A 25190-nucleotide genomic window follows, 5' to 3' on the forward strand; every position below is an offset into this window, starting at 1 on the left:
ACGCACACCACAGAATACTTTTCATAAAATGAAAGAAACTTATAGTGATAATGCCCCATCATATGACCTTGTAAAACGCTGGCATCGTAAATTCAAGCATGGCCGGAAAGTCTGTGGAAACAGCTCCCAGATCTGGTCTCCCCCTTCTGCCATTGATGAGGCATCTGTCCGTCACGTTGAGGCTGCCATTTTGAAAGATCGGCGCATTACTATTCGCCAAATAGCCCAAGATGTCAAGATTAGTAAGTGTCTGTGGAAACTATCATTCATGACCATATGCATAAGGTGTCTGCCAGATGGATTCCCAGGTTGCTCACACCATTCCAGAAGCAAGAACGCGTCGAGTGCTCGAGGATGAATTTGGAGAGGTGCCAAGAAGATTAGTCAAAGTTTCTCAAAAGACTGATTACATAGGATGAAACCTGGGTCCATCACTATGATCCGGAGAGCAAAGCCCAGTCAATGCAATGGAAGCACTTGGACACACCAGATCCAAAGTCTTCAGGGACCAGGACGGAGTAGTGTTGACAGATTTCCTGGCAAAGGGAACCACAATTACAGGAGCCTATTATGCTTCACTTTTGAGGAAATTAAGGGAAGCTATCAAAATCAAAAGGCGGGGCAAGATCAGCAAAGGTACCCTCTTTCTGCAGGACAACGCTCCGGTCCACAACTCGCATGTCGCCAGATCAGAAGCACGAGCGTGTGGTTATGAAATTCTCCCCATCCTCCCTACTCTCCTGACCTTGAACCCTCTGACTTTCACCTCTTCCCAGCCATGAAGTTGCTTTTGAAGGGAAATCGTTTCCCAGATAATGCAGCCTTGATTTCTGAAGTCACGTCGTAGTTGGAGGACCAACCTGGGGTGTTCTACAAAAAACGGTCTCCAGAGCTGCATCAAACGATGGGAGAGATGCATAACTCTGGGTGGTTCTTAAGTAGAGAAAGACTAATAATTATGCCAAGTTTCGTTGCTCTACTGCTATGGGAAGTGGGTCAGGGGCATTACTTATTGCACGCCCCTGGTAATGCTGACAAAGCAAAATGGACGAATTAAATGTAGCGTTGGAACATTTGACCAAGTTGCATATCGATGCCGCCAAGCGTCAGTCACAATTCGAGGAACAGCAAAAGGAATTGCAAAAAACAGTTAGCGGAATGTCAAATACGAACCGAGGAACAACAAAAGGAAGTTCAAAAACAGTTAGCCGAACGTCAATTACCAACAGAGGAATTACTTACAGAAATTGTTAAAAATAATGTGAACGCGGAAAGCAATTCAACATTTTCTCAGAATACAATATGGACCGCGATAGACAATTTTAAATACGAGGAAGAGGAAACATCATTCGCAGCGTATTTTCGGCGTTATGAAGATTATTTTAATATTGACTGCAGCAACTGGTCTGATCAAAAGAAAACCAGATTTCTACTACGAAAATTTGGAACGGTTGAACATGATAAATTTGTGGATTACATCTTGCCTCGGAAAACAGCAGATTTATCATTCAATGAGACGGTAAATTTGTTAACAGAACTTTTCTCGCCGAAAACGTCTCTTTTCCATAAGCGTTGGAGATGTTTGAATGTGGTAAAATACGATAATGATGATTTTGCCACCTACGCAGCTGTAGTGAACAAACACTGTGATGACTTTTAGTTGTCTGAACTAACAGCAAACAATTTTAAATGTCTTGTGTTTGCGCAAGAGTTAAGCTTGGGAAAAGATGCGGAAATCAGGCGCAAAGTCCTTACAAAATTAGAAAATGAACCGAACTTAACACTTCAAAAATTGACTGAGGATTGTTAAGAAGTAGAAATTATAAAAAAAGATGCAAGAAATATCGAATATAAAATAGTAACTAAGAAAAAACCGTCAAAATCGCACACAGACACTAACAACCGAAACTCAGAAAAACTAAAAGCACCGAGCGCTTGTTTCAGATGTGGTGGAATACATTGGGTAAGGGATTGCCCATTTTTGACAAAAATATGCTATTTATGCAATAAGATCGGTCATAAAAGTTCGCACTGTAGGAAAACTCAGAATAGAAGCCGTGTACGTCAAACTAGAACTAAGGACGTCGTAGATGAAAATCTACGCAAATATGTAACAGTTAACATTTTCGCCAAGGCTATTAAGTTCCAATTAGACAATGGATCGGATCTTTAAATAATAAATCTCAAAAGGTGGGAAATATTACGAAAGCCGACTGTTAAAAGCTAACAGAACGGCGACGGCCGTTAATGGTACAAAAATTCAGTTTGAAGGTGAATTAATTACCAGCGTCACGGGGGGAAAACAAAAAAAAAACTAAGATTGTATGTGCTAAAAGATAGTGATAACCTGTTCGGTTCTGACAGCATGGAGGAGTTTCGTTTCTGGGATCTTCCTATATCCACATTCTGCAAGAAAATAGATGCCCGCCCAGCAGAAATGGAGAAACTTATAACAAGTATTCAGTCGAATACAAAATTATGGATTTAAGATCAAAGTAGATAAATGCGAGTTCTTTTTACAAACAATTAAATACCTGGGTCAAATAATCGATAAAGATGGCAGACGCCCAGACCCAGATAGGGCGATCGCTATTAAAGAAATGCCGGCACCAGTAAATATAACTCAATTGCAGAGTTTTTTTTTAGGTTTGACAAACTATTACCAGGGGTTCATCCCAAATATGCACGAATTGCGCGCACCACTTAATGAATCGCTGAAAAAGGATAAGGCTTGGGAGTGGAGAGAAGATTGCCAGACATCTTTCTAAGAAATAAAAAGAATCCTGACTTCAAAACTATTCGTAGCGCATTTCAACCCGCAGTTGGATATAATCCTAGCTAGCGCCGCTAGTCAATATGGCGTCGGGGCGTGCATGCTACATCGAATGCCGGATGGCTCGAAACAGCCTATTGCTTTCGCATCACGGACTCTCTTGCCAGCGTAAAGAATTATTTTCAGATCGAGAAAGAGGCCTATATTTGCAGTTTCAATATTCCACCGGTTCTTGTACGGAAGACATTTTTTCTTCAAACCGACCATAAGCCTTTGATATCCATTTTTGGATCAAAAAAGGACTTCCAACATTCACTGCGAACCGACTATTAAGATGGGGAACTATTCTGCTGAACTATAATTTTACAATTCAATTTCTTCCCTGCAAATAATTATCCCATGCAGACGGTCTATTGAGACTGATTCCTGCCAAAATAGAACCTCTTGAAGATTCAGTAATTGCGGCACTACGTATTAATAGTGATGTAAAAACCATGATAAACATTATTATCCGCGAACTGCCGGTCACACTTCAGGAAATTAAGTCAGAATCCCTAAATGACAATTTCATTCAAACCACGAAGCAGAAATTAGCACTGAGTGACACCAGTTCAGACATTTTTTCTGGTTGCGACGAAATACTGTTATACAGTGAAAGGGTTGTCACCCCCCCAAACTCCCCAAAAAAGAATTCTCAGGGATTTTCATATGGGGCATCCAGAAATAAACAGAATGAAAAGCCTAATGAGAAATTTTGTTTATTGGCCAGCTATGGATCAAGATATTACCGACATGGTGAACAGATGCAAAGGCTGTGCTTTGGCTGCAAACACACCACTGATAACATATAAACCTTGGCCTAAGGCTGAATAACCATGGTCGAGGATTCACATCGATTATGTGGGATTGTAGTAGATTTTTACTACGTGATAGTAGTTGACTCTTACTCTAAATGGCCAGAGGTACTAAGATGCAAAAAACCGAGCACGGCAATAACGACACATTTATTATTGGAATTGTTTGCTCGGTTTGGGGTTGTAGACTGTTTGGTTAACGCAAATAACAAACTAAGTCAAGGTCACAATTCTCACGCGATTTTGAAACTTGACTCTTTTTCTAAAGTGCGCAGCTCTGAATAGCAAAACAAATAAATTTAAAGGGAGGTAATTTTGTAATATTTATAGCTGTAAATATAAAATCATGTAAAAATCTTAGAGTAAAATATTGCAAAATATAATATGTTTTCTTAAATCCAAACTTTTTACTTTTTTCAGAATAATTTTGTGACCCCATTGACCTCTATGGTTGTTACCAAAGCAAAACTCGAGGGGCAAATAAGTGAGGACGAACAAACACAAAGTAAGCATCTATGGAAACATATATTTATGAATATTTCATGTAGAAATTGAAAAAAACAAAACAATTTAAATGAATCAAATATTTTTATTATTTTATATAAGCTAGGCCTTTCGATACCTATACATGGCTTCTTCTGGACAATATTTGTTTCGTTTTTATTTTTCTTTATTTTATTGGTATTAATCCCAAGTGAGAGCCTCCCATGAAAATTACCAATGTGCGGAAATGCGTAAGTCAAGTTAGGTCAATGTGTTGCGCTTGATAGCACGTGTTTGAATAGAAAAATATTCACATCATATATGCATGAATATTTAAAATAAATATTTGAAATAAAAAAAATATCATTTCAAAGGACTCATCACTTATCAAGTTCGAGAAGCACCTCAGCGATAAGGGTTGAAGAGAGTACGGTAATTTTTAATAGTGGAAATTTGGTAAAATTTGATTATTTAAGAGAGCGGCTCAAAAAGAACTTGTTTTCATTGGACTTGCAGACGACCATATTGTAGTCAGCTGAAAATCAAACCAGCTGAATAGAGTTCCACAGGCAAGCAGTTCAAAGAAAGAAGCTTTGTTCATAGAATTCACGTTTAGGTTTAGGCACAGATAGAGAGTGGGGGAAATTAAAAACAGTGGTTTTAGCTAGACGAGTGTTTTTGTGGAGGTTTGTCAAGGAGGGACCATAGATTTGAGCAGACGAATGAATCTAACGAGATGGCAGAGGCACGCTAGAAACGTCTTCTGTGAAAAAAAAAGTTAAGGTTAGGGAAGATAGAGAGGGAGTTTTTTTATATTATGAGCTAAGGTTTTCGATATCTAAAACTATTTCGGTCGGAACAAACGGGATATTTTCAATTTAGTAATAAAGTTAGTTTCTTGCTTCTTGACTGTCTTAATAACATGTATGTTATATTGGTTATATATATATATATATATATATATATATATATATATATATATATATATATATATATATATATAGATCATGAGAGTTTTATTCGCCCAGCTTTTTTCTATTCCCTTACGTCAACTCTCACTTCTATTTCAACATCCTATCAGTTATAATAATTTTCGTTAAAAAGTCTTCTTTAATAACCCTGATTTAACTAATTATTTTTAACATTTTTCGCTAATCCTATAACTCATTTGTCTCTTTATTGCTCAGTTACTTTTAACTAGTTTATTTGAGAGAACACTAGTTAATGTAACCCTCTGTTTAGTCCAAGGCCTCTTTTGTTAACATTTCGCCCCTGTTAGGCGAGTATCAAGACAATATCGACCTATTTCATCTCTAAAGTGCTCAATCAATTTTGACGAGATTATTTGAGACAGATACGATTGATACTTGACCGAAAGGGCTAGAGATATACGGCATAATCACGTTGACGCACCGGTTCCCGTCAGATCAGCGAAGTTAAGCAACGTTGAGCCTGGTCATTACTAAAATGGGTGCCCAATTTGGGTAGTTTAGGTGCTGTATGTAGGAGGACGTCGACACCTCCCTGAAAAAAAAACTTTATTTTGTTATAACTTAAAATATTGCAGCATTAAGAATGTTTTTTCATGTTCGCATTGTTTTATTGTTATAATAATATAATTATCATTTATACCGCGATGTAAAATACCAGATTTGGAAAATGGCGTGATCTATCTTTCTCTCGATGGGCTTCTCTTAAGCCGTGGTAGGCAACCCATCTAGTGATGGCGTCACTGTAAAAAATATCCTTGAAAGCTCTAAGGAAGCATCACGTATTCAACTAGGACAAGATTTGACTTACATTACAAACTCGTGTAGTGAGTTCAATATCGGTTGCGGCAGCATGTTACGTTTTTTTTATTGTTTAAACATTTATTCCAGTCTTAAATTTAAAAAGTTAGCAATTCATAAATATTAAACTAGAGATACCACTTTGTATAAAAACAAACTTATGAAAATATGTCCAAGTCAAAATGGTTTATTTTAAATTATTCTTTAAAACAAAGCACGCTATTTGCTACGTTAAAATTTGTATGACATAATATCCCTTGTCATGCAGTATAATCTATTTCTAAGACGAGAACATTCGTCTTTAACACAAAAACAATATTTTTTTTTACATAGGCGTCACAACTTATCAAGGCCGATAGGCCACTCAAGGATAAGGGTTAAAGAATGTAGAGTAGTCAAAAGGACAATATAGTAATCGATAGTAATGGAAGTTCGGTAAATTTGTTAACTTAAGTGGAACGGCTCATCAGAAACTTGTTCACGTTGGACTTGAAGACAACCATATTATAGACAGCTGGAAAGCAGGAAAACGAAAGACAATTCCACATCAAGACATATTGATGGTAAACTAGTTTTATAATTCTATAGATATATAATATATAATAAAGTTGTATATATCCACAAAAATTTGTATATATGCACATGAATTAATATATATACAAACATAAAAAGCATGGCCATATTTCAATCTATAGTATTTAATAAGTAACACCTCATCAGGCAAAAATATATGTCTGGGTTTTTATTTAAGAAAACGTTCTAAAGTTTGTACACATCTGTATAAATCTAATATATAAAAGACTATATGTTAGTCTGTTTGTCTGTCTTCATATTTTCAAGCTCTATCTACTCCGAAATAAAAAGTCAAAGAGCTGCGCTAAAAGCCTCAAATGATTGATTTTTTTACGGACTGTTCTTTCATGGGTCTTTAGCCGGTTAAAATATTTTGAAAAAAAAAGTCGCTATACATTTTCTACATTCATCTTGGTTTATTTTTAATTTTTAATTAGTTCATATGCATGATACGTTGGTAGAGTGGTAACATCATTAGCTTTGAATGCTAATAATTTGCTTTCAGTTTCGATTCTAGCTGATGGTACCTAAATGCCTTTTTTTACTTTGAAAATCACGACTCTATAATAATATATACGAAATTTGGACAAATTAAAATATCATATTTAAGCATATTTTACGACCAGGCAAAGCAGAGCGCCCCTCGCTAGTAAATAATATATAAATAGTTCTATTTTCTGAATGTACCAGCATTTCAGCCCGGCGTTTCCCGGGTGTTTGAGGTGTATGTTGACCCCCCCCCAAAAAAAAGGTCAATTTTTTTAATTGACCCCTATTATGACCCCCTTAACATTTATTGTTTTAGCTCAAATCAAGTTATTAACTTAGATCCATGTCCAAGAAACCTATATCTAAAATTTCAAGTGTTTAGATCCAAAATTGACGGAGGAGTTTGGTAGAGTTCTGAAAAGTCAAATCATTGAACTTTGACCCCTTAACAGCCAGATTTCTGTCCGAAAATGGATTCCAAGGATTTTCCCAAATCTCAGTACCCTGTATATCAAATGTCGAGTCTGTAAAGTGAAAATTGACAGAGTTATTGCGTAGGAAAATGTACACAGACACACAAACACACAGACACACAGGCAAACACGATCACTTTTATAGATATATAGATTATTCAAGCGCACCAACCACATTTCTATTGAAATTTATGTTATAGATTCTTTTATTTATTTTCAGGCCGAGGAAGTAAAAGAAAAATTGGTTCACGTAAATAAAATCTTCTTTCTTTTTTCTTTGTTAACCTATCTTCCACAATAATTGCATATTTTATTCAATTGTGACTACCTATGAACTTACTATTTAATATGGTATAGAAGAATTAACCGGGCATATGTGCGTTCTGGAATAATGAATTAACATGATAACGAATTATGAAATTTACAGAACAATAATTAACTAATAGAATTATTATAAATTCTTATTACGATAAACTCTCCCTTATTTGCACACGTGATTAATGACTCGAACCGGACATACGTACGTTTAATTTATTGTTTTTATCTATTTTCAGACCGAGGAAACAGAAGAAGATTTCATTTAGGTAAATAACAATATTTGTTTAGATTTTTCTGAATTGCTATTCTAAAAGCCATAATTCTCTTTTTTTATGAATTGCGATTTTAAAATCCATAATTATGTGGATAAATGAACCGAGTTAGATGCATATACTTACGGGATAATGAATTCACAGAATACAGGAATCATCAAAAAACAAGAGAGCAGAATATTATAATACTAGCAGAACCCGTGGAAATTCCACGGTAGTTGAACAATTTAAAAACACATTATAAATAAAACGAATAAAAAATAAAATAAAACATTTTTTTAGCATTTTTAAAAAAATAAAGCTAACAGAATTGATTTTTTAAATTTAGATTTTTTTAATGAAAATTCAACACAACAAATTGTTTATTTATTTTTTTGCGAACTATTATTCCCATCATTACAGTTGTTGGTTTCACAAGGGTTCGGCCAACTATTTCTCTGGCCTTGACCTGCTGATTCTTCAACTATTTTCAGTAATTACTGCCTTCCATAGTTGTTGTCATTTCACCATGTTTTGGCTAATTAATCTTATGGCCGGATTCGGGTAGGATCGAAACCGCAATCTTCAGACAATGCTCACCTGTAACTATAGGTATTTAACGTCTCTATCGTGAAATCAACTACTATAAAGATAAGGATAATAATTCGCAAATAAATAAATAAATATACAAATAAAAATATACAAATTGCTCATTTAAAAAAAATCTAATAATTAAATAACATAACATATTGCTTTGACTTTTGTCTGATTGTTTTTTATAAAAATTATAAAAGGACAGATGTCAAGTCACTTGCACATTTTTTTTAATTGTAATAATTAACTATCATTAAAAATATACAGCCTCTTCTCAACATGATTAAAAAAATATATAAAATAAAACAGCCAATTTTAAACCGTAAACAGGCAACCATGACTTTTCTTTGAAAACTTTTAGAAGGGAAATGGTTTTAATGATATTTAACTGGCAAAGAGCGACTATAAAGGAAGGTAATCCGTTTCTCCTTAATTAATGTTTGCGATGATGATTTTTTGTGGCATTAAACGTACGGACAAGTAAATTAATATTTAGATTAAAATACTTGATTCAACAAATAATAGAATAATAATCTAGTAGAATACCGGAACATTGAATTAACAGAATACTGCAGTATTGACATAAATTAACATTGTAATAATGATTTAACAGAATAAGGAAATAATTAAATGCCGAAGTAATGATACTGCACAATTCTGGACTAATAAATTAATACAATAAAGGAATACTGAATTAATAGAAAAAAAAGGATATAACAACATGCACAATATTGAAAATGAATTAACAAAATAAGGGAATAATACATTCACAGAATAGTATAATACCGGGATAATAAAATAATTGAATGACGGAATAATGAATTAATAGAATAAAAGAAATTCCAGAATGATGAATTAGAGAATGACAGAACAATTATGTAACGGAATACCGAATAATAATAACGGAATAATTTATAAGCACAATAACGATGCAACGAATGAACAGAGTAACGGAATAATATCGTTGTAAAATACCGGAATGAAAAACAAAACATATATGTTTGAATATTTTTTAAAATTATATTTCAGGCCAAGGAAATAGAAGACGTATTGGTTCGGGTAAATATATATTTTTTTATCTGTTATTATATCTACTGTTACATAAAAGAAAATACGTGTCCGCGTGCGCGTGTGTGTGTGCGTTTGAGAGAGTTTGTTCCTATGGACTCGAAAACGACTGGACCGAGTTTAAAGAAATTTCGCACAAATGTAATTTATGCGACTGGCAGTGTTCTTAGATAGTTTTCGTTTATCGGAATCTTTTTGATAAGTATTAATAATCGATAATGGAAATAATGCGATGAAAGAACGAACAAGCAATTTTGACCAAAGTTAACACCTTACACAGCCTAACATCACAATTGCATTTGATAAGTTTTATTACCACACAAGCAGAAAGACCCTACTCATAAAATCAATAGTAAGTTTTTTGATATTGCAGGGCCGCGGTCGAAATGAGTGTTTCTGTTTAAAGCACAATTGCATCATGATGCTTGACTTTTTGCATATTAAACTTAAATTCAAGCAACTATCACCGCACAAACAGTAAGGCCAGACATATAAAATCCAGAGTATACTCTTTGATATGACGGAGGCGCGTTCAAAATTAATGTTTCTATTTAAAGCACAAATAAAGTATGGTATTTGACTTTTGCATTGAAAACTTTAATTTAAGCCATTATATAAAAATAATTTTATAAAATCAACAATAGGTTCTCTACAGTGCAATATAAACTACCATGCATTATTAACTAAGTCACTGCGAAAGGCATGTAAAATTTCCTTCCGGTGAACCGCGATAGGTCCCCAACTAGAGCAAGCAATCGATTTGATTGAAAAATGGGCGATTTCATTGAACACGACGGAGTTATTCTTTTTTCCGATCTTGATAGATAATTTTTCAGTTTGACGGCGGTCTTTTTAATTTCAGTATGTAACTTATACAGTATACGTTCGAGAAGAATTTAGCCGAAAAACAACCTCTAGGCGCCATTCTGTATAAGTTACCAACTGAATTTAAAAAGACCGCCCGGCAAATTGAAAAATTATCCATCAAGATCGTAAAAAAGAATAACTTCGTCATGTTCAATGAGACGTGTCTGAATAATAACCTGCTGCCAATATATATATATATATATATATATATATATATATATATATATATATATATATATATATATATATATAGAGAGAGAGAGAGAGATTAATGTATGCGGGATATCCCTGTTTAAAGATCTTTGACGCTCTGATGAGAAAAAGGGGAAATCACAGAAATCCTTGCCATAGTTAGAATTCAGTGCGCAAGTAGTAATTTTGTACACGTATAGATTGTGTTTTAAGTTATTAGTAATTTATATAAGTACTAGCATTTAAGCCCGGCGTTGCCCGGGTATTTGGAGGTGTATTTTTAGAAAAAAAAGCGGTCAATTTATTTTTTAAACTTTGACCCCTATTATGACCCCTTAATATTTATTGTTTTGGGCTAAAATCAAGTTATTAAGTTAGATCCATGTCCAAGGAACCAATATCTAAAATGTCTAGTGTTTAGACCCCAAATTGTCGGAGGAGTTTTGTAGAGTTCTCACAAAGGTCAAATCGTTGAACTTTGACCCCTGGCCGAAACCCGATCACATCGATTTTCCCAAATCTCAGTACCCTGTATATCAAATTTCGAGTCAGTAGACTAAAAATTGACAGTTATTGCGTGTACACACACACACACACACACACACACACACACACACACACACACACACACACACACACACACACACACACACACACACACACACACAGACGGACATGTTCACTTTTATAGATATATAGATTAAGGTATTTGTTGTTTTATTATTTTATATTATCTTTATATATGAGTTTTATTATTATTATTATTATTATTATTATTATTTATTATAATTCAGAATTTTCATTATTTATTTATTTCGTTTTTTATTTTCTTTTATAAAACTTATTTTAATTTAAGTTTTGATATATAAAGAGGGTATTTAAATTTTCGAAGCGTTTCCTAAAGAATTTTAAAATATTTTAAAAATCATCTAAGGTCACCTATAATCTCTACAGCTAGATGGTCTTATCTAAAAGTTTATAGTGTATTTTTTATGGGCTTAATTAATTCTCATGAAAACGTCATTTTCTATTAATGTATTGTAAATCCTTAAAACTATATACTTAAAAACTATATTTTGGGGATTCGCTAGTTAGATAATTTTCAATATATTTAGGGAATAGGTATAGTTAACCCATATATGTTTTATCTTTATTTTTATATATTTTTAAAATTGATAACTATGTGTGAATTTTTTAATTGTTTTTCAGCCACAGCAAATAGAAGAAAAATTGGTTTAAGTAAATATCTATTTTTTTTATTTCTCCTTTGTAATTATATAAACTATAATGATTCCGATATAAACGAGAAAACTTAAATGCCTACTGGAGAGAACTTAAATGACTACTAGACACTCTATTCGACTCTCTGAGATCTCTGTACATGGTTTAAGTAAATATTTATTTTCTTTATTTCTCTCTTGTCATTCTATATGCTATAGTAGCGTCCAATACTAAGGGACAAAAATTTAAAACTTATCATCCATAATAACATGCTAAAACTTGAATCATTTGCAAAGGATAGAAAAAGAATTATAAAAATCATTTATTATTTTCAAAATAGGAACGTCCAAAAGTAAGGGACAAAATTGAGAAAAACTGTATAATGATATCGATATATAAACAAGAGTAGACTTAAAATTTCTACTAGAGAAAACTTGAATGCAGAGTGAAGAGAACTTAAATGCCTACTAGACACTCTGTTAGAGGGTCTGACATCTCTCTGTACAGGGGTATGTGAAACAAAATCTGATATGAGGATACATTTTTCTACAATTAAACCCGGGCTAAATATTCAAAATCAAATAGTATTTACGGCTCTAATAAGATCTCATCAGTATGGCTTACACATACTCGTTTTTATGAGTCATGGTACACCTTCTCGAATTGATGTTATCTTAATTAACAGCAAGAAGTTGATGCTGCACCAGACAAAGGGATTCTTGTCCTGGAATCCAGTAAACAAATAGATTGCAATATATATATATATATATATATATATATATATATATATATATATATACTAAAGCACATTTAAAGGATCAACTGAGGAGCGGCAAATTATATTCCTAACTTTTTTTACTAAGTCAGTGTTTGAGAGATGATGTAATATTCGAATATATATGTATTTTTTTTTAGATCAAGCGTTAGCCGCTAGGAAAGGACCCCTTGATTTCTAAGAAATTCGGCTGCGGTAAACAAAAACAACGAGTTGGATATATATATATATATATATATATATATATATATATATATATATATATATATATATATATTGTAGTCATCGACATACAGTCTTGTTTCGTTGTATCACAACTCATCAGTACCGCTAGACTAACGCCTCTCCCAAGCCAAGGATTGAATATAAAACCGTCGTGTTGACAGTCGGCAGTTCTCCCACTCGGCCAGAAGCGATGTCCGCAAATAACCTGTCCGAATGTCTATTTAAACAAACATCCGCCTCCACTTAAAATTATGGAATAATGAATCAATAGAACACCAGAATAATGAATAAGAGCATAAATTACTGTTGTCCAGAAATCAACACGTTGTATACCTCAGTCGCAAAGCAGACAAAGAATAGATAAGAACTTCAACTCGCTTGTTTTGTTGTGCAACGACATTTATTTGCCCATTCTCTTGTTACCTCTGTGACGACCCTCACGTGACTTTATTCTCGAGCGTCATTCACGCCTCTAACCCGATCCCAAACTATTGTATATTGAAAGGGGCACATCCCAGTATTTAGAGAAATGAAGTAATTAGGATCGAAAATAATATTTATTAAGGGAGAATTCTGGAATCGAACGTTGTGTTCAAAAGTAAAAAAAATGAATACATATTCCTATTTTGATGCGATTCCAGGAATGTAGTGAATTGTCCATTATAGTAGAAATAACTATACAAGTAAATTAGGTCAGAGCTTACATGATGGTATTTTTGAGCGTCATCTATGCTATTAACGTGATCTCTAAGTTTTTTTTCGTTTCTATGAAATTAATATGGAAAAGCAGAAAAAAATAATCTACGATTCGTCAGTTCAGTCGGTTTAATCTAAACGACTGCGAAGTATATCCTTTTAGCTTCCAGTTAATGTCCGATTTCAGAATAGAAATGTTGATCTTTTTTTTTTCACCTTTCTTTGTAGTTATTCCATTCGTAAATTAGTTTGCAGACTGCTTTTAGTTGTGGGGTATTATACTTTGGTTTCAAGATAATGTCAGGTCATCAGTAGAGAATGCGCACTGTTTCAGAGGCCATCTTCTCTTATTCTTTCTTGATGAATTGACATCATATGAAAACCGAAATCTAATACCCCACAATTTAAAACAACCTATAACTAATTTTCAAATGAAATAACTACAAAAAAGGTTACAAACGATCCACATTTCTATTCTGAATACTCGACACTAATTCGAATCTGAAGGGATATACTTCATTAGTAAAAATAGTCGTTTGAATATACGATATATATATATATGTGCTTTTCTAGCAAAAATTCTAGCTAATTAAAAGAATAAGAGAATAATTAATGTATGTTACATGGACAAGGGAGATAATAAAATTTCAGCAAATCATTTTTCTTAAAAAAGGAGATTTATTATAACCTGAAAATTTAGTTTAGTGGGAGAGCATTCGACTACAGGTCGAATAATTCCTTACTCAATCCCGGGTGTACCTCACCATTTTATTTTTCTTCTTAATAAGTCCAATTTACGATAAAAAAGAGGCACCGTTTAAAATCGCGGCAAATCATTTCTTCATTTTCTTATTTTAAAACGAAACATCAGTCAGAAGTGACTTTTCCAGGGAATTCATCGTCAAGCCCAAATATCAGCTGACGAGACGCACAAATCCCATCGAAGACAAAAATAATGAATATTGTAATAACGGATTGCGGAATATCACTTTAATAAGGAGGACACATGCGATCTCGGGATTAACATAAAGGAATAATAGATTCATGGAATGACAGTATAATAAACGAACAGAATTAGTATTAGCTAATATAAAATTAAATTTACATACGTTGTTATTGACGCGCATTGAGAACATATACGTTCAATTTTATAAAACGGATTATTCTTTTTCTATTTTTTTTTCAGGCTTATCAAGTAGAAGAAAAATTGGTATGAATAAATTTTTCTTTTTCGTCATTTCTTCTTTGTCATTCTAAAAGCCATAATTAGTCGAATATATAAACAAATCAGATGTACATAATTTTGGAATAAAGGATCAACAGAATATCAGAATAATTAATAACAGGATAATATAAGATTGTCCGGAAACCAACACGTTATATACCTCAGTTGCAAAGCAGATAAATAACATAAAATAACTTCAATTAGCTGTTTTGTTGCATAACAACATTTATTTGCTCATTCTAGTGTGACTGCATTGACGTGAATCACGTCTTCTCGAGCGTCATTCACGTCTCTAACGTGATTTCGAATGTTTTTTTCTCGTTTCTATGTATTTAATATGAGAAGGAAGATACAGAATGCTCGACGGTCGTCCGTTCAGTGGATTTAATTCAAACGATTGTTTTTAAATATGAAGTATATCCCGTCAGCTTCCATTTAGTGTCGGATATTTAGGATAGAAATATGGATCGTTTTGTCACCTTCGTTTTATATTTATTCTATTCATAAATTAGCTGTAGGCTGCTTTTCATTGTGAGGTATTATATTTTGATTCCCAGATCATGTCAAGTCATCAGAAGAGAATACACTCGGTTTCAGGGCCAACATCTCGTATACTATCCTGACAAAACGACCCATTTTTCAATTCTGAATACGCGCCACTAACTGGAAGTTGAATGGATATACTCTAGATGTGAAAATAGTCGTTTGAATAAAACACACTGTATATAAAAATATGAAAACTGTCATAAAATACGCTTTTCGACATTTTAAATATATTTTTAATAGTTTACATTTTTAATAAATTGTGTATACTTTCTGAAGAAGACGCTTCACAGAATGCGCTAAAAATTATTTTAATGATTTAAAAATTCTTATATGATCTGAATAATAAAAAAATAAAAAATGGAGATATGAAATCACAAAATAAGTTAAAAACAACTTATAATTGTTTTGACCCCAACTCATTTAAATATACATTTATCTTCCTGGAATCACTTAACCCATTATATATATATATATATATATATATATATATATATATATATATATATATATATATATATATATATATAATTTTTTACTATAATAATTAAATACCTACAGACACTAGTGTTTCATACTTTCGGGAATCTTCAGTGCAGGGTGTCACGATTAATACCAGTCGAACGATTCGAACCCCGCATCACGAGACATCTCTGGCTCGGTTAGCGAAGACCTAATCCATTCGGCTACCATTAACCGCGTGAAATAACGTCGAATTTAAACATTTTAATTTTAAATGTTCATTTACGTCAGTCATAAAGTGATCTAATCGTTATACGATGATCTATGCATATATATATATATATATATATATATATATATATATATATATATATATATATATATATATATACCTTTCTACCATAATTACTGAGAAAGTGATTTAAAAGATTCAGAGAATAATTGATTAGGAGAATAACGAACAAATTACACAAAAAATAGAAAATAAACAGAATATTTAAAGAATAGAACAGAAGAATAACGCTATAATCGGGCATGCGTATGCCCTAATTTAATAAATTAACATAATAAAGGAATAATGGATTCATAAAATGACAGAATTCTACTAATTCACTATTTATTTAATTATATTCATATATTTTTGTCAAAAAAAATTAGTATCAGCTATAATAAAATACAATTGGCATACGTAGTTATTGACGAATTTTTTTTTCTTTAATTTATTTTATATTTATTTTATTTCTTTCTTTCTTTCAGGCACAGCAAGTAGAGGAAAATTTGACTTAAGTAAATTTTTCTTTTTCTTTATTTCATCTTAAGCCCTACTAATTCGAATATATGAACTAGAAAAACTTGCATGACTACTAGACACTCTATACATGGGTTTATAAAAAAAACTGATATTAAGATACTTTTTTCTACAAGTAAATCTTGACTAAATATTCCAAATCACGTAGTATTCACAAATAATATCTCATCGGTATGGTAACCCATACTAGTTTATTATGAGAAATCGTACACCTTCTCCAAGTAATGTGACCTCAAGTAACAGCACACAGCTTGATACTCCGCCAGACAAAAGGAATTCTTGTACTGGAATCCAGTAAAACCAAGAGACTACATAAAAAGTATACTATAATACTTTTAAATAGTCAATTGAGGAGCGGCACATTATATTCCCTTTTCTTTACTAAGTCAGTATTTGTTAATTTAAAAACAACATTATTGGAATAATCGAATATCTATGTATCACAAATAGACATCAATTTTCAGCCCCATCTATATCTTTGAACTTTAACTGACGTAAAATATAACAACGAGTTGGATATATATTATCATGGAATAGCGAATCTACAGAATCAAGAATAATGAATAACAGTATAATGTACAGTTGTCCGGAAACCAACACGTTGTATACCTCAGTCGCAAAGCAGACAAATAATAGAAAAGAACTTCAACTCGCTTGTTTTGTTGTGCAACGACATTTATTTCCGCATTCTATTTTTACTGCGCTGACATCGATCACGTCTTCTCTAGCGTCATTCCCGCCTTTAATGTGATTTGGAACGTTTTTTTTCTCGTATCTATGTATTTAATATGGAAAGGGAGATAGAAAATGATCGACGATTCGTCTGTTCAGTGAGTTTAATTCAATCGATTGTTTTCAAATATACAGTATATCTATTCAGCTTCCAACTAGCATCGGATAATCAGGATAAAAATATGGATCGTTTTGTCACCTTCTTTTTGAAATTATTCTAATCGGAAATTAGTTGTAATCTGATTTTAATTGCGAGGTATTATAGTTTGGTTTCCAGATCATGTCAAATCATCGAAGAGAATACACTCTGTTTCGAGGCCAACCTCTCGTATACTCTCCTGACAAAACGACCCATTTTTCAATTCTGAATACGCGACATTAACTGGAAGCTGAAGGGATATACTTCACATTTGAAAATAGTCGTATGAATAAAACCCACTATACAGACGTATATATATATATATATATATATATATATATATATATATATATATATCTTCTATATATATAAAAGCCAAACGTCTGTGTGTATGTATGTATGTTTGTTTGTAACGCTAAAACTTTTGAAAGACGGAACCAAACTTGACAAATTTGGTATCATATCGAAGCCCCATCACCCGGATGACAAATATCGAAATTTCACGTCAAACGGACCACTAGAAGTTGGTCAACTGATCAGTTATCTTCGAGGGGGGCCCCCAAAAAACCTGTCATTATCTATATATATAAAAGACAAATGTTTGTTTGTAACGCTAAAACTTGAGATGAAAGATTCCTCTCCCCTAAGAATAAAACATATGTTTAATATCTGCTTTTGTGTTTTCATTGTTTATACGGTCCCGAGCAACGCCGGGTAGCCCTGCTAGTATATATATAAAGCTGAAGGTGTGTGTGTGTGTGTGTCTGGTCATGAATAGGCTCCTATATGATTGACTATTTTAAAAAACTGATTACATATAATGATCGAAGATGTATCGAGACACAGGACTGGGTATGTTTGATCTGGCAGAACGGTGGTTCATTAAAATTGTGGGGTCTGCGTTCGCGCCTGGTCCACAAAGTATGGAAATAAATAATTTAAAAATGTAAAAAAAAAACGCTTACAAGTGTTTTTAATATAGATGTACATAATAATACTTTGATAAGTATGTTTTAACAAATATGGATGGTATAATAAAATTGTGGGGTCTACATTCGCGCCTAGCCTCCATAGAATGGAAATAGGCACAAACTTTAATAAAGACTTCTCATATCTATCTGCGTAAGTATACTTTGATCGTTATGTTTCAGTTTGAAGAAATATGGTATAATAAAATTATGAGGTGTTCGTTCGCACTCGACCTCCATAGAATGGAAATGTGTCACAAAGTTTAACAAGGTTTTTTAATATAGATCCACAGAATATTGTGATAACTGTTTCAGTGTGAACAGGTATGGTATAATAAATTATGGGGTTTATCTATTTTACTTTTACTTTCATCATGTTTTGCTTTGGTTTTGATACCCTCAAATTCGAAGCTATCTCTTTACAAACCTTCCTTTTCATAATCTATCATACTTTCCTAAATCAGAGACATTTTCTGTAGGCTGTTTTTGAACCCAGTCAACGACGGGTACTTTTGCTATTGTGCATATATATATATATATATATATATATATATATATATATATATATATATATATATAGTTAACGAAAAAGTGAATTAAAAGAATAAGAGAATAATAAATTATTAAAATAACAACTAAATCACAGAATATGTATGGTTTAATAAATGAAAAGAATAAAAGAATAACGGATTCATAAAATAATCGAATTATTATTTTGTCATTATAATAAATCATTATTTCTTTTATTTTGTTCATTTTTTAATGCCAAAAAATTAGTGTCAGCTAAAATAAAATGAAATCAACTACGCATAATAGACACATACATTCAATTTTATGTTTTTCTTTAATTTATTTTTATATCTAATTTATTTATTTGTTTCTATTTTTCAGGCACAGCAACTAGAAGTAAAATTGACTTCAGTAAGTTTTTCTTTTTCTTTATTTCTTCTTTGTCTTTTTATAAACCATACTGATTCCTCGATATCAAAGAACTACGACTGTCCTAAAATAAAACAACAAATTTGATAAATATATAATTATGTAATGATGAATAACAGTATAATGTACAGTTGTCCAGAAACCAACACGTTGTATACCTCAGTCGCAAAGCAGGCACATAATATAAAAGAACTTCCCATCGCCTGTTTTATTGTACAACGACATTTATTTCCTTATTCTCTCGTTACCTCTGTAACGTCCCTCACGTGATTGTCTTCTCGAGCGCCATTCACGCCTCTTATCCGATCTCGAACTATTGTATATTGAAAGGAACACATCCCGGTATTTAGAGAAATGAAGCAATTAGGATCGAAAATAATATTTATTAAAGGGAATGCTGGAATCGAACGTAGTGTTCAAAAGTTAAAATGAATACGTATTGCTTTTTGGATGCGATTCCAGGAATGTAGTTAACTGCCCATTATAGTAGAAATAACTGTACAACAAAGTAAGGTAAGAGCAGATAGAATGGGACAATGGAAATTAAGGAATGTCTTTGTGTGTAAAGAGCACATTTTGTAAGCATATGCAGTGTCCTCATGCAAACCAGGAACGTTTTGCCGTGTTCTGACGTCACAAAGAAAGATAGATCAATAATTTTAAATTAGTGTTAGAGTTCAGCGAGAGAGAGAGAGACAGAGAGAGAGAGAAAGAGAGAGAGAGAGAGAGACAGGGAGCAGGTTGACAGTTGAGACAGAATAGAGAGTTAGCATGAGCTCGTTTAGGAAGCGAAGGGGAAAGGAGAAGACAAAATGTACAAATCTAACACGGCATCGAATTCTTATCATTCTCATCACCACCTGGAAAAATATCTTTGTAATTATTGTAGACTTTTGTCTTCTTCATCATTTCAAGAAGGTTATGTGTTGTCTCCTGTCATGATATAACATTACGCTGTCCCATCATCTTGAATATTGAACTTTATATAAAACCCTTCGAAAGTGTTAACTGTATCCCCCTCATCAATAATGTATTCCCCTCGTGTTAAAAGAACTGCTCATTATACATCTCTCCTCACCTATATCACCTACCTATTATAAATGTATTCTCGTCCCCGTTATACGTTCCTCCTGAACCCCCGCTACACAACATAATTGCCATGATGATGAGAACGTTAGTCCGATTAATCCAAATGATATGAACAATCATTCCTTATCTAAAAAATGTAGAACTATACTTGTACTTAAATCAAAATAGTGTTACGGTTTAAAAGATAGTCGCGAACCTCATAGGATCCCGCACTGTCAGCTAGGCTTCAACCTCTGTCCGATCGATGAAATGTTGCATCCCTCTGCCCGTTTTACAAGTATTTAAATAGTAGGTGCTCCAACAAACTGCAAGCCCTTATATCCCCTCTATCTAAATATCCCCCAACAAACCCAACAAGCAGCAAAACCCCACCCCAACGCAGTAGGATTTCCCTTCTACTCCAATAGTTTCATTCTCCAGAACTGCTAGACTTTGAAATTCCCTTCCAGGTTCCTGCTTCCATGATTGTACTGACATGCAGAAGTTCAAGTGTAATATAAACAAAGATTTTGCTGCTCAACTCCCTACCTAGTAACCCAATAATGTATCTCCCCTTCCTGGGTTTAAAAGAAGTTTTCATACACACATCACCCCCTCACATCTCTCTCAGCCTTCTATTATATAAATATCAAACGTTTCTGTGTATGTATGTTTGTATGTCTACTAAAAACTTTCGACACGCGCGACGGATAATATCGTTCTGAAACCCCGTCTTCCCGACGACAAATATCGAAAAACTGACCAAAAACATTACTTCCTTCACCTTCAAGTGAGCATTTTTCTACAATTAAAGGTCGCTTTTTTGCGTCGATATTTTCGCAAGTCATCGCCTCCCTTCAATCGATTACGCTTAATTCCGACACTCGCGACTTCTGGTTGCGCGATGGACGCATCAGCTAAGACGTTTTTATGTTTGCACATCATTTTCCTTCTTCGCGTTACGGGTTCGAGCCTGCCTGCTTACTACCACTTTTTTAAACACCTCTCTCCACCTGGATTGCATACTCTTGTTTTTATCCCCCCACTCCGCTACTACCACTTTTTTCGGGGTTCCTCACTACACCACCTCGATACACCCGGGCAAAGCCGGATACCCTTGCTAGTCTATAATAGCATTTAATATAATAAGTGTGAACTCCGCAAGTAACTGTCTAATCGTTGTCATTGTGTACACCATAACAGTCCGTTATATATCGTCACGTCCCCGCTCTGTGATCCCCCCTGCTAATCAACAGTTTTTTTTCCTGTTTTTAACATCATCTCCTTTTTTTTAAATCTTTATTTTTCATTACCAGTGACGTCATTTCGCATACATTTCGCGTCCGCGCTATGTTACACAAAAAGAATAATGTAACAATAACATTAGAATAATGAATGCACATAATATCGGAATTAGGAGTCAATAATAATATGGAATAATGAACTAGCAAACTAAAGGAACACGTAATTACCATAATAAAGAAATAAGGTATTCCCAAAATAACAGAATAATTAATTAACAGAATTATTATAAGTTCTTATTCAGATGGAGTCTTATGTTCTTCTATATATATAAAAGGCAACATGTGTGTTAGTGTGTGCATGTCCGCTAAAGGCTTTTTCTGGGGGGGGGAGTGCTCGGTGGGGTTACTCATTCTTAAAACTTTTTATATACTGTCTAAATTATAATATCTACGAGTTACGAACGGAGGTCGCGTCTATCTTTAATATGGCCGACTTTTACACGCTAATTTCGAGTTTTTTTTTCAATCAATTTCAGAATAAAAGCGAAACTGAATCCGTAGCATCAGTCCCCCCCCGGCACCCGTGACAGTGACATCCAAAAAACAAATCAGCTTTGATCAATGCGATTAAAATCGTCATATCAGACAATTGCTTTTCAAATGGATACCCTCATTTTTATGGGGAGCTGGTTTACTCCCACCACCAACAACAACTTGCTTGGGGAAGCAAACAGCCAAAGTTGGGGAAAGAAAACAACAAAAAAAAACTGCCTAGCAGCAAAAGTTAACTGCGGTATATGTTGGACCTTATAATCATTAAATTCGTTTTTATTGTTAAATTAAGACACTTTCTATTACAACATTATCGTGGGCGAGCGGGTAACATGTCAGGACTTTTTTCCACCTTCGCTTCAAAGTTCCGGGTTCCATATTACCTACCTACCAAAACTTTTTTTTTTACCACACAGCGACGCCGGGCACACCCACGTTATTTTTTTTGTTCTTATTTTCCGATTTTTATTTTGTTTTTATCTACCCTCCCCCAGTCCAACACACACACACACACACACACACACACACACACACACACACACACACACACACACACACACACACACACACACACACACACACACACATATATATATAAAATTTTATAGTTCTAAATTTATTATATTTCAAAAAAAAAAAAAATAATAATTCATGAGTACGCCAAACAGAAATTTATAAAAACATAGTTTTGTTTCATGTTTATTCACAAGATAAAAATGTAAAAATAAGTTTTTTATCTGTAGCAAGTTGTTTTTATAACGGAATGAAATTTAGCGCGTAGCGTACATTTTGGCGAGCTGGCGTTCTGGCATGCCCGAAAGAATTCCCCCCTCCTTTTTAATAAATAGCATCTCCCGGTCGAATAATTTAAATCTTGACACACGTACGTACAAAGATCCTACGGTATTAATACATAGACTAGCAGAACCTGTAGAAATTCCACGGTAGTTGAAAAACTTTAGAAATGTATAATAAAATATTAAATTTTAGAAACATTTATTTATAATAAATTTATTTATAATAAAATTTATTTATAATAAAAGAATAATAAAATATAATAACATGTATTTATAATAAAATATAATATAATAAAAAATTAAATAAAAATATATAAATAAAAAAATATAAAAAATAATAAATAATATATAATAAAAATATATAAAAATATAAATAATAAAAATATAATCAAATATAATAAAATTTACTTATAACAAAGCTTATTCATAATAAAATTTATTTATAATAAAGTTTATTTATAATTAAATTTATTCATAAAAATTTATTTATAATAAAATTTTAAATTTTAGAAGAAGTTAAGAAACACATTCATAAAAAAATAAATAAAAATAAAATAAAACAAATAACGACAAAATTAAAACAATTTTTGGCAAATTATTTTTTAACGTTTTAAAGCTAAAAAATTGATTTTAAATTTTTAGAATTTTTTCAATGAAAATTTAACACACAATACATTGTTTTGTTTTTTGTTTTTGTTTTTTTTTTCGAATAATTTTTAATATAAATGATAAAGAAGCAGATGTCAATTAACTTGCACATTTTATAAAAAAAATTAAAAAGAACCTGTAATAAGAAAAACTTAGACGTGTATTTATATGAGTGACATTTTCTGTATGTTGATATGTACGTATGTGGAACAGTCTCTATCAAACCCCAGCGACAATTTTCAGTCTACAGATATGAAACGTTATATATAATACAAAAACAAATTAGGTCTTTATCTGGTATGAATAGCAATTGAGGGGTGAAACTCGGAAAAAATGGAATTTGGCAGGCATAAGTCAACTAAAAGAGTTCTGGTACGCATGCATAACTTATACCTCTATACGTTGAGGTCAGTTAAAATTATACGTATTCCTGTTCATCTCGCGGTAGCTTTGAGATTAACGCCTCAGGCTGGAGCGCTAAACGTTGTGGTTTCGATTCTAACTTATGGCCCCAAGTCATTTTTTACTCTGAAAACGCTACTACATATTAGGTACAAAATAAAGAATAAATTAATAAACAGAGTTTTAATAAGATTTTAATTATTAATATCTTATGTTTATTGCTTATGAATTTGAATTAATGTTTGTCTTTTATTTTTCAGGTCAAGTAAATAGAGGACATTATCATTTAGGTAAATAAGTATTTACTTTTTTTAATTTCTATTCTATAAAACATAAGTAATCGAATAAACGAATGGAGTTCGATGCGTATAATTTTGGATAAATAATTTACAGAATGTTGGAATAATAAAACTTAAGAATAATAGAATAATAGGGTGGTAACATATCGGATTATGAACTAACAGAATAACGGAATAATTAATTAACAGAATATCTTAATAATTACATAGCAGAAAAAAGAACCTCAACATTACTATACTTCTCCGTATGTTCAGTGTCACAAAAACCATCATCGAAAACATTAATTAATAAGAAATAAATTACCTCCGTTTATAGTCGCTCTTAAGTGAATTGACATATGTTTTTATAATCTATATTAAAAATTATTCGGGGAAAAAACAAAAACAAAAAACAAAACAATGTATTGTGGTAAATTTTCATTGAAAAATCTTCATTTTTAAAATCAATGTTTTTAGGTTTAAAAGGTTAAAAAAGAATTTTCCAAAAATTGTTTTAATTTTGTCGTTATTTATTTTTATTTTTATTTATTTTATTATGAATAAAATGAACGTGTTCTTCAATTTTTTCTAGAATTTAAAATTTTATTATAAATTAATTTTATTATAAATAAACTTTATTATATATAAATTGAATTATAAATAAACTTTGATATAAATAAATTTATTATATCTTATTATATTTTTATTTATTGTTTCTTTTTTATATATTTTTATTATACATT

At 32.4% G+C, this 25190-nt stretch overlaps 1 protein-coding gene across 10 annotated transcripts in view; it reads left to right on the forward strand.

The window, feature by feature from the left end:
- Positions 1-25190, forward strand: part of LOC145265386 (inter-alpha-trypsin inhibitor heavy chain H3-like) — a 102694-nt gene that overhangs the window by 45391 nt on the left and 32113 nt on the right. For 2 of the 10 annotated variants that reach the window (XM_080121188.1, XM_080121189.1), the window contains exons 8-16: positions 4048-4132; positions 7656-7685; positions 7990-8019; positions 9628-9657; positions 11935-11964; positions 14829-14852; positions 16629-16658; positions 19411-19440; positions 24430-24459. In XM_080121188.1, the coding sequence (XP_079977314.1) occupies positions 4048-4132; positions 7656-7685; positions 7990-8019; positions 9628-9657; positions 11935-11964; positions 14829-14852; positions 16629-16658; positions 19411-19440; positions 24430-24459 (319 nt within the window). The remainder of the gene's footprint in view (positions 1-4047; positions 4133-7655; positions 7686-7989; positions 8020-9627; positions 9658-11934; positions 11965-14828; positions 14853-16628; positions 16659-19410; positions 19441-24429; positions 24460-25190) is intronic. The other 8 variants (XM_080121190.1, XM_080121192.1, XM_080121191.1 and 5 more) reach the window with 5 other exon arrangements.

The sequence above is a fragment of the Euprymna scolopes genome, chromosome 40 (genome assembly GCF_053919585.1).
Source record: "Euprymna scolopes isolate OS-2025 chromosome 40, ASM5391958v1, whole genome shotgun sequence".
Lineage (NCBI taxonomy): Eukaryota > Metazoa > Mollusca > Cephalopoda > Sepiida > Sepiolidae > Euprymna > Euprymna scolopes.